General features: G+C 35.3%; 1 protein-coding gene across 1 annotated transcript in view; it reads left to right on the top strand.

Annotated features, from left to right (window-relative positions):
* Nucleotides 1-12404, top strand: part of LOC144838755 (E3 ubiquitin-protein ligase UBR4-like) — a 48030-nt gene that overhangs the window by 11817 nt on the left and 23809 nt on the right. The window contains exons 26-53 of the mRNA XM_078694231.1: nucleotides 115-206; nucleotides 473-701; nucleotides 852-933; nucleotides 1191-1272; nucleotides 1575-1668; nucleotides 2040-2161; nucleotides 2543-2649; nucleotides 2793-2888; nucleotides 3234-3423; nucleotides 3841-4032; nucleotides 4440-4503; nucleotides 4682-4764; nucleotides 5131-5236; nucleotides 5351-5421; nucleotides 5728-5875; nucleotides 6047-6298; nucleotides 6629-6799; nucleotides 6984-7235; nucleotides 7564-7653; nucleotides 8020-8172; nucleotides 8328-8552; nucleotides 9100-9257; nucleotides 9761-9932; nucleotides 10100-10301; nucleotides 10606-10766; nucleotides 11076-11207; nucleotides 11481-11565; nucleotides 11886-12160. Coding sequence (XP_078550357.1) covers nucleotides 115-206; nucleotides 473-701; nucleotides 852-933; nucleotides 1191-1272; nucleotides 1575-1668; nucleotides 2040-2161; nucleotides 2543-2649; nucleotides 2793-2888; nucleotides 3234-3423; nucleotides 3841-4032; nucleotides 4440-4503; nucleotides 4682-4764; nucleotides 5131-5236; nucleotides 5351-5421; nucleotides 5728-5875; nucleotides 6047-6298; nucleotides 6629-6799; nucleotides 6984-7235; nucleotides 7564-7653; nucleotides 8020-8172; nucleotides 8328-8552; nucleotides 9100-9257; nucleotides 9761-9932; nucleotides 10100-10301; nucleotides 10606-10766; nucleotides 11076-11207; nucleotides 11481-11565; nucleotides 11886-12160 — 4086 coding nt within the window. The remainder of the gene's footprint in view (nucleotides 1-114; nucleotides 207-472; nucleotides 702-851; nucleotides 934-1190; nucleotides 1273-1574; nucleotides 1669-2039; nucleotides 2162-2542; nucleotides 2650-2792; nucleotides 2889-3233; nucleotides 3424-3840; nucleotides 4033-4439; nucleotides 4504-4681; nucleotides 4765-5130; nucleotides 5237-5350; nucleotides 5422-5727; nucleotides 5876-6046; nucleotides 6299-6628; nucleotides 6800-6983; nucleotides 7236-7563; nucleotides 7654-8019; nucleotides 8173-8327; nucleotides 8553-9099; nucleotides 9258-9760; nucleotides 9933-10099; nucleotides 10302-10605; nucleotides 10767-11075; nucleotides 11208-11480; nucleotides 11566-11885; nucleotides 12161-12404) is intronic.

Here is a 12404-nt window from a genome sequence, read left to right as displayed (position 1 = left end):
AAAGTACTTTGTTAGTGATATGTAAATTTGTTTACACTTTGTGTGTAATATTTATTTTTATGCAATTTGTTTTCTTCTATTTATTGAATATGTGTTTTTGTATTTCTTATTCAGAGTGATACCGATCCTCACAAAGCAATGGCTGTTGCTAAGGACCTGCTTCCTCTCATCTTCCAATTGATTGCCAGTTATGTGACAGTTGCTAGGTAAGATTAATTCATTTTATTGAAAATGGTGCAAAAGTACACCCATCCACTCTATCAGATGATTTTCTGAATGATTGTAAAATCAAAGCAGAAGATGTTTGACCAACTAGATGTTATGTTCCCAACTACTCATAAATCCGTGACCTGACTAAACTTTATTATAATAGAGAATATGATGTTTTAGGTTTTCATGTAATTATGATGATGTATCTTGTGGTGATGATTGAATATTTTGAATTTCAATATTTCTTTCACATTTTCCATAGAACGTACATCCTGTATCAAATAATACACCACGAAGACATAAAGCCAGAACAAGCGATCAATGAAGCATTCTATTTCTATGACACCGTGCTGCGTATCTCATCTGGTCGTGCATCCAAGCTCGCAAACGTTGGCTCCACGTTGCTCGTCAACCTACCAGGTCCAGTAAGAAACGTAGTGGAGAAGTGGGCAGCCAGTAGTATCACAGAGTTCCCTTCCATCTGTTCTTGTGTACGTTATTGTTCTTCTTCATCTTGATTTCTCTGTCAAAGCCATGTTGTTATTGATACATTTATCTTCCTATGTTTCCTATGTCTCTGGTTGATGTATTTAAATACCAAACAAGATTATTTCTTAAATTCAAATTTTACCCATTTCTAGAAGAATGCGTTTGCAAAGGATCTTGTGCCATCTGAATGTCTTCTTAATGCAACACAATCAGCTCATCTAAGCACACTGTCAAGTAAGTCTATTTAACAATATCATTCTTTAAAGGACATACAGCAGAACCCTGAAAAGCAATTAGCCGTAGTGTTATTGCCATATATAACATATATCGGCCCTTGTTTCCGGGGAATTCCTGAATAAGAGTGACATAAAGGAGGGGTCCTACTTCAGTTAGACATACATCTCTACAGATTGGTTTAGTGAATACACTAGTTATAGGAAGAGACAATTTACTTTATGCTGTCAGATTTATATTCTTTTTTTTTTTTTCAGATTCTGAGACGGCATTTCCTATTGCGTCATCTTTAAAACATGCACTCCTTACAATGGTTCAGTTCGCAAGAGAGTTACTAATGTAAGTGGTACACCTTCCAGACATCCAGTATTATCCTGGAGTCTCTGTTAAGCTCTGTCTACACTATCAAACTTTATGTGACAAAAAATGTTATGTGCCCATATATGGACATGATGATGTCATATCACTACCATATTTGGGAATATCACTACCATATTTGGGTATATCTCTACCATATTGAGCATATCACACTTTTTTGTCAAACTAGTTTGATAGTGTGTAGACACAGCTTTACAGAATATTCCTGAAAACTCTAAAAAGTCGTAAAATATTACTAAAATATTCCTTGTTTTAATATTCAGATGGTATCCAGATGAAGAGGAGAACAACCAGTTGATGGTACAGGTGTTTTTTCCATTATTATTGGATGGAAGTACCGAGCATTTAACAGAAAGTGTAAGTAGTAAAAAATTACTTTTTAAAATCACTGTAAAACCGAAGTTCAAACCCTTTGATGTCATTAGGTTTTTATTTGGTATAATCTGATGTCATCAGACCTATTATACCATGGGAATATAAAGCTCTGTCTACACTATGCATGTTTATGTGACAAAAATATGTGCTGGCCTATATATAGACATGATGATGTCATATCACTACCATATTTGGGCATATCGCACTTTTTTTGTCAAACTAGTTTAATAGTGTAGACAGAGCTTAACGCTTTTGATGTAGAGGTTGTGCCATTTCAAAAATCAAACATAAAGATGGCACTCTTGTGTACAAACTATTTGTTTTTATTACTATATATTATTTTCTTGATCTAGTGCTCAAGTACTTTGGAGCGTGTGTTAGGCAATCAAGACAATGAGAATTATGCTATCAAGCACTACTTTGAAGTTCTTGCCATGTGTCACAGATTGATTACTAAACCAGTGTCATCTCAAGTGTAAGTAAACAGTGGTATTCCAGAATGTCACTATTGGTGGTGGAGAGTGTGTTAAGATAACGTGCAAAGCAATTTTTTTTTAAATGAAAAAGTAAAAGTTGTTGTGTAGTGGTCTACATATCGGTCTTCTGATAATTCAGGATTTCTGATCTCCCTGGCTTTAGGCTATTCAGTAGCTGCCTCTTATCATGTAGTTGTTTACATTGATACTACATTCGACTCTCTCAATATCAGACTCTGGAAATCAGAGACTCTCCCAAAACCAGACTCTCTTGAGGTCTGGAAAATCAGACATTTAACCCATTGGGAGAGGTGACTGTACTATGTGTCGCAAGAATATTGCTACTTGAATTCTGACTTACTTTACTTTTATTTTTTTAGTGGTTTAAGTGAGACCATTCAACTAGAATGTATTGGCTACCTAGAGGACCTTTTAGAGAACACAAAAGGAAAAAAGGCCTTGGAGGAGTTCTACTCACGAGATCCAGGTATGTCTTAATTCATCACCAATTCAAGAGAAATCAGTACACCATCAGCTATCATGTGACCTAACAATTTGAAAGTAACACTTTATCTATCATATTATTTTTTGAATACATTTTTTTAATATGCATTATCTTGTGTTTTCTAGACTTGATTGACGTACTACTGTCAGTAAGGCATGAGAACCTATCGTTTGAATTTGGAACTAAGGTGCTAAAATTCTTTAACAAACTGTTTGAACTTGGTAAGTTTAATATCAATAGATAAACAATTAGTTTTATAAACAGTAGTACTGTAGAACCCCTATTATGCAGACACCTTTTTGATTGATTCATTAAATAGGTGTTGGCTGTAGTTAGCTTGTGTCTTGGGAAAGTGTCCCCTTTAGGCTCTGTCTACACTATCAAACTATTTTGACAAAAATAGTGATATGCTTTAATATGGTAGTGATATAACATCCTCATGTCCATATATGGGCACTTCACATTTTTTGTCACATAAAGTTTGATAGTGTAGACAGAACTTTAGACGTTCTACTGTAGATGTGTATACAATAGATTTGATACTAAATAACCTTTATTTTTGACAGCGGAGAAGCATCCATCAGACACAAGCCTAGACAAGCTATGTTCATATCTGTCATCCCTATCTCAACCTGCTCACCTGGACGCTGTGCAATCATGGCTGCATAAACTGATCCAAGCAGACGCCGCTGAAAAAATACAAGAGAATAGGCAACTAATGCAGTGCTTTGCTTCATACATTGTCAAAGAGTCCAGGTAAACAAACTTTATTTTTAAAGCTCTGTCTACACTATCAAACTTAATGTGACAAAAAATATGATGTGCCTATATATGGACATGATGATGTCATATCACTACCATATTGTGCATATCACTACCATATTTGAGTACATCACACTTTTTTGTCAAACTAGTTTGATAGTGTAGACAGAGCTTTAGAGAGTTTGCGATATTAAAAGTTAGTATAGAAGAGTTTTGAACATATAAGAAACTAATGATTTGTAATGCTTTAATTTAAAAAAATTATTGCAAAACATGGCATAAAATCTTATATATTAATTTTCTTTTCTGTTATTGCCATAATATTACCTTCAATTATATGTAACCTGTACTGTCATTTTTCCAATTTCGTGAGTTTCATAGTTCATATTACCACTTCTTTTTGCTTTACAGCCCTGTTGGAGAAAGTGTAGCCACCAGTCTTCTAGAATCTTTGATCCCAATGGCAACAGAACAGCTCTCAGGCCAAGGAGAGCCAGCTGGGTTCTCAGAGTTGATGGTGGTCATGATCACACTTGCTGGAGCAGGTTCAGGAAGAGGTTACATAGCTCTTTTCCAGGCTTCCCTTGGATGGCTACAACAATGGTAGGCTATTCTTTGAATACAGTAGAACCAATCCTATCAAACTAGTTAGAGAAAAAAAGTGTGATGTGCCCAAATATGGTAGTGATATGACATCATCATGTCCATATATGATCACATCACATTTGTTTGTGACATAAAGTTTGATAGTGTAGACAGGGCTTTACTAATGGACACCCCTATTCAGGAGACACTTTTCAGTGAAACTAACAAGGGGCAAAAGATATTATAACACTCTATTTAGGAGAAATCCCTTAATAAAGTTACACTTTGTTGAGTCCTGAGAGTGTTTCTTAATGTTCTACTGTGACCTCCAATGCATTTTTTGAAGATTTGTGTATGCCTTTTTACATAAAAACATGTCATGAATATTTTTATCTTAATTTGGTTTTTTTTTTATTAAATATTAGTAAGAAGTTCTTGGATAATAAAGATGTTATTGAGAAGATGGAGTCTGATGTCCCAGAGACTAAGGTTTGTGGACATAAATACAATATTTTATTAATATTTATAATGATTTTCATTTTACTAATATGAAATTCTCAAAAGTCCTGATTATTTGTTTACTCTTAGTTTGTGGACTTGGATGTCATTCGTTTTACTAATATGAAATTCTTAAAACTCAAAATCCTTATTATTTGTTTACTTTTAGTTGTCTAGTTTAATGGAAGCTGCCAACAGTGTTCTTCAGCATATTGCCAACACACTTGGTGCCTTGAAGCAGACATCAGAAAGGTTTGTTTATTAACCATTGAAGTATTACAGCTCGGCTAGAGTCCGAGCTGTTGACAGCAAAGTGATAGCAACACAATGGGGTATACCCAAAACAGGCTTAGTTTAGTAGATTATTGTGACATGAATTTCAAATCACTTTTTCAGCTTTGAGAGCATTGGAATTTGCCCTCTAGCCAATCTATAATACCTCAATGTTATCAACCCAATTATTCAAGCGAGTGAAAAGAAGCTTTTTCTCATCTTTTTGCTTTTAATAAGTGCATTTTTAACTGTATGTAAATAAAAAGCATTTACACAATGAATATTTATATTAATGTCTAGGCTTATGTCAGTTTATGAGAAACTCCTATATATTTTGTTGCTTAGAACTTCTTCACTGCCATTTGAAGCTGAAACCAGCGCACAGGAAGTGGATTCTGATTGGGCGGAGGATCTTGTCCCTGAAGATGACGATTCAGGCGGAGAAGACTCGGTAAAATAAATTTTTATATATATATATATTTATTCAGTACTAATATACAATTTAATATAATTTACAGTTCTGTATAATGAAACTGAATTGTGATTTTTTTAATTTTTTTTTTAGGATGAGGATTCTATTTGTAACAAACTTTGTACATTCACAATTACACAAAAAGAGTTTATGAATCAGCATTGGTAAGATTTTTTGCATTTTTTTTTCATACGCATCTCAAAAAACCATCCAATTACAGGGGGAATAAACTATAATTTATCATGCTTATAAACTAAGTCTCATTTGAGGCGTGGGATTGGACCCCGGACCTTGGGATTGGAAAGCGAGCACATTAACCACCACAGCTCCACTACTACTGCTTGAAATATCAATTAGGAAATTTTTAAAATTCTATTGCATTTATTGAAAAGAAATAGAATGAAAAACACTTAAGGCCAGTAGATTTTACTATTATTTTTAATTTGATAATTATTGTTTCTTTTTATTAGGTATCACTGTCACACTTGTAAGATGGTTGATGGTGTAGGAGTCTGTACCATCTGCGCTAAAGTCTGCCACAAAGGTCATGACCTTTCATATGCCAAATATGGTAGTTTCTTCTGTGATTGTGGTGCCAAAGAAGATGGTAGTTGCCAGGTAATTTTAATAATTTATCCAATTTCATATAAATACATTGTAAAGTTATAAATTCACATTTAACCACATACCAATTACTTGACATCAACTAATTACTTTCTACATTTTGGATACATTTTGTACAAACAAATAAACGTAAAGAAGTATTTTTCATTTATTTTGTCTTTGTAGGCTTTGGTAAAGAGGACCCCAGGAAGCGGCCTTGACTCGTCAATGAGTGCCAGCTGCATGACATCACCATTTGCACTTGATAAGAATAGCTCGGACTTGTTGCAACAACGCACAGTTCACACGGTAACAGAGCGTGTGATGCTACACAGCAATGTGGATAGTGATATGAAAGCTTTCAACGAGAGAATCAAATTTCACCAAGCCCTCGGACAACAGATTAGAGACATAAGAGATGACATTGTGCAATGCCTGGTAATTATTAATTATTCATTATGAGACTTTAAATATGTATTAAGAAACATAATTTAGCCATCCATGAAGAAGAAGAATAGAACAACATGTGTGAAAGCTTTGATTTAACCTTTAACCTCTTGAACCCTGCATTGTACTTGATACATTTACCCAAGTAGTATCATTTCCCTCAATCCATTGAGCCAAGTCAAATATTATTTCCCATAATGAATTGAGCTAAATCTTCTATCTCTCACAATGCATTGAGCCAAGCCAACTTCTAATACAGTACAACAAATACTGAATATCTGAAACATTTTCCATGTATACATTCTTTTTTGCTGTCTGTAGGATAATTCATCCAGTGCTAGCTTAGTTCTTGATCTGCTGCAGTTGTTAAGAGATCCCATCAGCAAACACAGTATGAAGACCTCTGCCATTGGTGCCACAAAGAGAGCTCAAAAGGCCCTGCAGGAACTTGGGTGTGCTGCAAAAACAGTAGAACACACTGATCATCTGATGGTAAGTGCTCTTGAATGTACTTCTGTTAGAGGAGGCCTTTGTTCACATTATTTAAGCTAACATACACAATATGAAGCAGCATAGTAAATAATGCATGGCACTTGATGATGATGATGACTGCTAGATGCCTACTTCAATTAATTAGCACTGAAGTTTTTATCAATATAAACCGATTCATTTTCAGATGCCCACTTTAGGGTCTCAGGAAGGTGCATTTGAAAACGTGAGAATGAACTATTCTGGCGACCAAGGCCAGACAATACGACAACTGATCAGTGCACACATGCTACGCCGTGTAGCCATGTGCTGTTTAACATCCCCACATGGCCGCCGTCAACATTTAGCAGTCAGTCATGAGAAGGGAAAAATCACAGTACTACAGTTGTCCGCTTTACTAAGACAGGCTGATTCAAGCAAGAAGAAGCTAACCCTGACTGTAAGTACTCGAATCAATTGACCAATCACAAGCAGCAGTTGATTATAATGATTGCTTGTAATTGGTCAATTTGCATATACATGTTTGCGCAGTGAAAACCAAGCTTACCTCTCCTAAATCGAAATGTTCTTAAGGTTCCAAATATTCCAAATAATTTCTGAACAAAACGAAAATTTTTAGAAAACCAGACATTGTTGCCCAAATTTTAAACTGTTTCAACAATATCGTAAAATAAGTTCCAACTTAAATTTAAAATTAAATATAAAAAAATAATAATTAAGAATTGCATTACCAAAAAAATTTATTCATAAAATATTTGTTTTTTAAGCGTCTGTCATCTGCACCAGTTCCGTTCACTGTTCTCAGCATTACAGGTAACCCTTGTAATGAAGATTTCCTTGCAGTCAGTGGGCTTAAGGTAAGTTAAATCTCTTTCTAAAAATGAAGGGTGTGGATGAATTTAATTTGCACCCTTCGAGATGGAAGCCGTTTTTTGGTCTTTCAGGAGAATTTAAGATTAAGATAATAATAAGTCTGAAATGAAATTCAAACTAAACAAAAATAAAAACAGGAGGAAAAAAGTTTTAGTAAAGCAAGAAGCATGAAATTTCTTCTTGCAAGATCCTCTATTATTATTGTTGTATTGTTTAATTATATATTACCATTTTTTTTACCATAAATTTTGATTTATTAGTTATTTCATCAGAGCTATGAATTGATAAACACTGTAACTGTACATTACAAAATGTTGCTAGTTATTCTTGTTTTTCTCCCAATTTTGTAGGATTGCCACGTTCTTACCTTCACCAGCTCCGGGAGTGTAGCTGACCACTTGGTACTGCAGCCTCAGTTGGAGTCTGGCAACTTTATCATCAAAGCAATATGGTTGCCAGGTTCACAAACAGAACTTGCTATTGTGACTGCTGATTTTGTCAAGGTATGGTCATTACTGAGCTTTATCTCGTATAAATTGTAAAAAATGAGTCACATAAGACAATTTGTATACTTGCAAACATGATTTTTTAATACTTATTTTAATAGATAATAGAAAGATAAAAGAAAAATAAAATGTTGAAATCATTCTTTTTATAGATCTATGACCTATCGAAAGACGCCACCAATCCATACTACTATTTTCTGCTACCAAGTGGTAAAGTACGCGATGCGACATTTGTCTTTACTGAAGAGTCACGCACCATGATACTTATGTCGTCTGCCGGTTACTTGTATGCGCAGCCCATGGAAGAGATAAGCTGTGCGTCACATGGACCGTTCTTTGTGACCAACAGACTTGAAGTTGCACATGAGGATATTAAGGCAAGTTCTACACTCTTGTAAAGGTCTTGATGTTTCCAGTTAAAGACCACTCCAGTTAAAAACTAACTCCAATTATAGACCATTATTGTTATACAGTAAATACTGTAAATGCAACACCAACTGGTGTCTAATCCAAATTACTCGCATAAAATATACCAACTGAAAATCATCTAGATCTAGATTGAAACATCACATTTTCAAAATGTGTTCTGTCTCTTTATTTTGTTAAAGACCACTGTAAACTTAGTTCCAGAAAGTGGTCAGTGTTTAAGTGATACCTATAGTCTACTAAAGCTCTGTCTACACTATCAAACTAGTCTGAAAAAAAGGTGTGGTGTGCCAAAATATGCTAGTGGTATGACATCATCATGTCCATATATATAATGTCCACATCACATATTTCTGTCACATAAGGTTTGATAGTGTAAACAGAGCTTTAAGATATCTGTCAATGTATAACACTAATTTGTGTATGTACATTTAAATATAAAAATAACAGAAACCAATAAAAAGATGTTATTAAAGAATATATGTTCAACATTTTTAGGACAGCAATGGAAATACCTTTGGAGGTGGAGTATCCTGTTACTTCTCTCACACACTGCAGCTTCTGTTCTTCAGTTACAGTCAAGGAAAGAACTTTGTTGGAGCTATCAGTAAAGATTTCAGCCAGATTGCAACTCCATTTGCTGTTGCACTGAAAGGGTAAACATGTTGTTTCCTTTACATTAAATCTTGTTAGTTCCTTAAAAGGATTTTGGAAAACAACATTTTAAGGCTTGGATGAGAAACTTCTACAGCTTAAGCTCTGTTTACACTATCAAACTATTTTTAAATGTGTGATGTGCCCAAATATGGAAGTGATATGACATCATCATGTCCATATATGGGCACATCACATTTTGTTGTCACATAAAGTTTGATAGTGTAGACAGACCACCTTACAAATGACTGACTTCCTGAGCTAAAAAGCACAGATTTGCATTACAGAAACAAACTTTCTCAGCTCAGATCTACATGAAATACTGATCAGATCAGGTCTGATAACAGCAGACCACCTGACCTGTCCATGTCGACATTTGTCTAGTACTCTACAACATGGTTGTGTTTGACTGTCCTTTCAGGACAATATGTTCTCACAAAGATGTCTAACAACCTTGCTGTACAACAGTGTAGGAATCATCATTATCAATCGTTCTTTTTCACAGCAATGGTGGTGCCAAGTCGAACCCTCCAGCCTTGTGTCAGTGGAGTGAGGTAGTTAACCATCCAGGTCTGATCTGTGCTCTTACACAAACCTCAAGCATCCCAGTTATTCTGATGGTTGAGCCTGGACGTATTATGGTTCAAGAAGTTAAGGCACTGCCAGCAAAAGCAAAGGTTTGAATTAGTTTTTAAAATGATATATGAATTTAAAGAAATGATGAAGTACTGTACAGTATATCAGCTTAGAGTCCATCGAAACACAGACTGTCATCCTCGAAACGAAGAATAGCCAACATTCGAAAGGAGTAAGGTAACATTCCCTTTAACAATATTCTATACAGGTACAAGACATGGTAGCCATTAGACACACATCCTCTTCAGACCAACAGCGGACAACATTGATACTTTTGTGCGAAGATGGCAGTCTCCGCATCTACATGGCCAATATTGATAACACAAGTTATTGGTTGTCCTCTATGTTCCAGACACCAAGCGCTATCAATACATTGAAACCTTATCGTAAGAAGAAAGCAACAAAATCAGGTATGGGTAGAATTGTTGCCTTTTTTCCAATCCCAAAGTCCAGATTTCAATACTAATTTTGTGCCCAGGTTTCCACTGTTCCACTGTTGCTCCACTCCCTAAGCCTCAAAGAAGACTTAGTTTATAGGCATGATAAATATTATTATGTAATTGAGCAAGTTAATTTGATTGCTGTTGGATGTATTAGGGGTGGGTGGGGGGGATAAACCAAAGTTGTAGATTGTTAAGTTACTCAACTTATTGCATATAAATTCAACCAATCTCAATTTTTATTCAAGATTTTTTTATTCTTTTTCGATGACAGGACGACCTTCGGGTCAAGTGTCATTCCCAGTTGATTTCTTTGAGAACTGTCAAGCAATGAATGATGTAGAATTTGGTGGAAACGACCTTCTGCAAGTGTACAATGTACAACAAGTGAAACACAGATTAAACACAACAGGCACATACGTTGCCAGTACCAAGGTAAGGAGATGTAACTAATTGGTTGAAATCTTGAAGTTCGTATATTATTGTATATTATTATTAGTCATTTGTTTAATTCTTATCTGGTATCCATTGGCTATATTCACCATTTACACTTTACACTATAGGCTAAGTAAATATTTACCCTTAAAATTAAAAGATACCACTAACTATCTTATTTAATGTTTATCAGTGGACACAGCCAACTTTTTTCCAACCACACTCTCTGAAACACTCAGATATATTACTGTTGTCTATAGTATTTGTTTTAATTTGAAATGAAAAATTATATCTCCCTTGTTTTTTAAGCCAAATGGATTCTCCATTCAAATCGCAAACAACAACAGTTCAATGGTGATGGTAGGCGTCAGAGTTCATGTTGGCACTCAGTTCATTGAGAAAGCACCTTCCTATCTGGAGGTATTCGGCCGGTCCACACAGGTAAAGTAATATATTGCTTTAGAATTCATTATAATTTTGCATAATATTTATACTGTGGATTATTTCATGCAGCAAACATATGTCAAATCCATGTTACTCAGTCCTTACCAGATTCTGACAAAAAAAATAGTAGCCAATCAGGTCACATTAAACATTCAAGCAAGACTAATCACAGGGGATAATTGATATTTTTTTTACTGTAGTATGTATGTTATCCTCCGCATGTAAATTTGTATTCTTTTGGGTATGTTAATTATGCTTTATTGTTTTCAGGCATCATTGCTACGTAATCGTTGGTATGACATGCCATTTACGCGAGATGAATCACTCACTGCCGACAAAAAGTTCACATTGTTTGGTAAGTATTTTGTTATCAGTGTCACCTGGGACTGGCCATATTCATGAAATAAATCCTTATTTTGTCACTGAAAATTTGTCCCAGTGGAGTGACGAAGGTGGAAAACTCCCCTGGTTTAGCACTCCTAAGAGGCCTTGGGGCTGCTCATACTCTGGAGCTCCTTAGCTCTGGGGTCCCTGTGCTTAGCCAGTGAGTATGTTACGCTATGTTTTTAGACTGCTTTTCTCTTTCCTTTAATTGTTAAAATATATTTATACTTTTTATTATGATTTCATTATTGTATCTAAAACAATCTGAAATTTGTTTTTTCCTTCTTCTAGTTGGAGCATCGCAGGACCCAAACAATGTCACAATGGTAGACTCGATCAAAGTGTATGGCAAAACAAAAGAGTCATTTGGATGGCCTGATGACCCTCCAGAGGATTTCCCAGTGACCACTGGACAGCCTCCACCAGCTTCAGCAGCAGCTACACCAACTAATGATAACGAAGTGCTTGCATCGCCGCCGTTACCTTTGACCCCTCTGGATAAGCTTGTAGCGTCTTCCATTGAAGTACTGGATGGATATGTGTCTTTAGTTCCTATGGTAACAAAGGTACAGTATATATTAATATTATATTCAATTTATAATGCATTTTCTACCATCCATGTCAAAGCGCAATAGATTAAATGTTACATTCAAAGGTGCCACCAAACAACTCTCATTCGTCAACATCGATGGGGGCTGAGAGAGTACATTTTGTTAACCCTTCTACTCCTCTGAAAGGTGCACTGGGTTCTTTAAAAGTGCACACAAACCAGATGTGTACATAATTGGACCTCTAGTCCTTATCCTAAAA

This window comes from Antedon bifida, chromosome 3 (assembly GCF_963402885.1).
Source record: "Antedon bifida chromosome 3, ecAntBifi1.1, whole genome shotgun sequence".
Taxonomy (NCBI): Eukaryota; Metazoa; Echinodermata; class Crinoidea; order Comatulida; family Antedonidae; genus Antedon; species Antedon bifida.
Note: the sequence above shows the minus strand (reverse complement) of the source record. Positions and strands in the feature narration are given on the sequence as shown.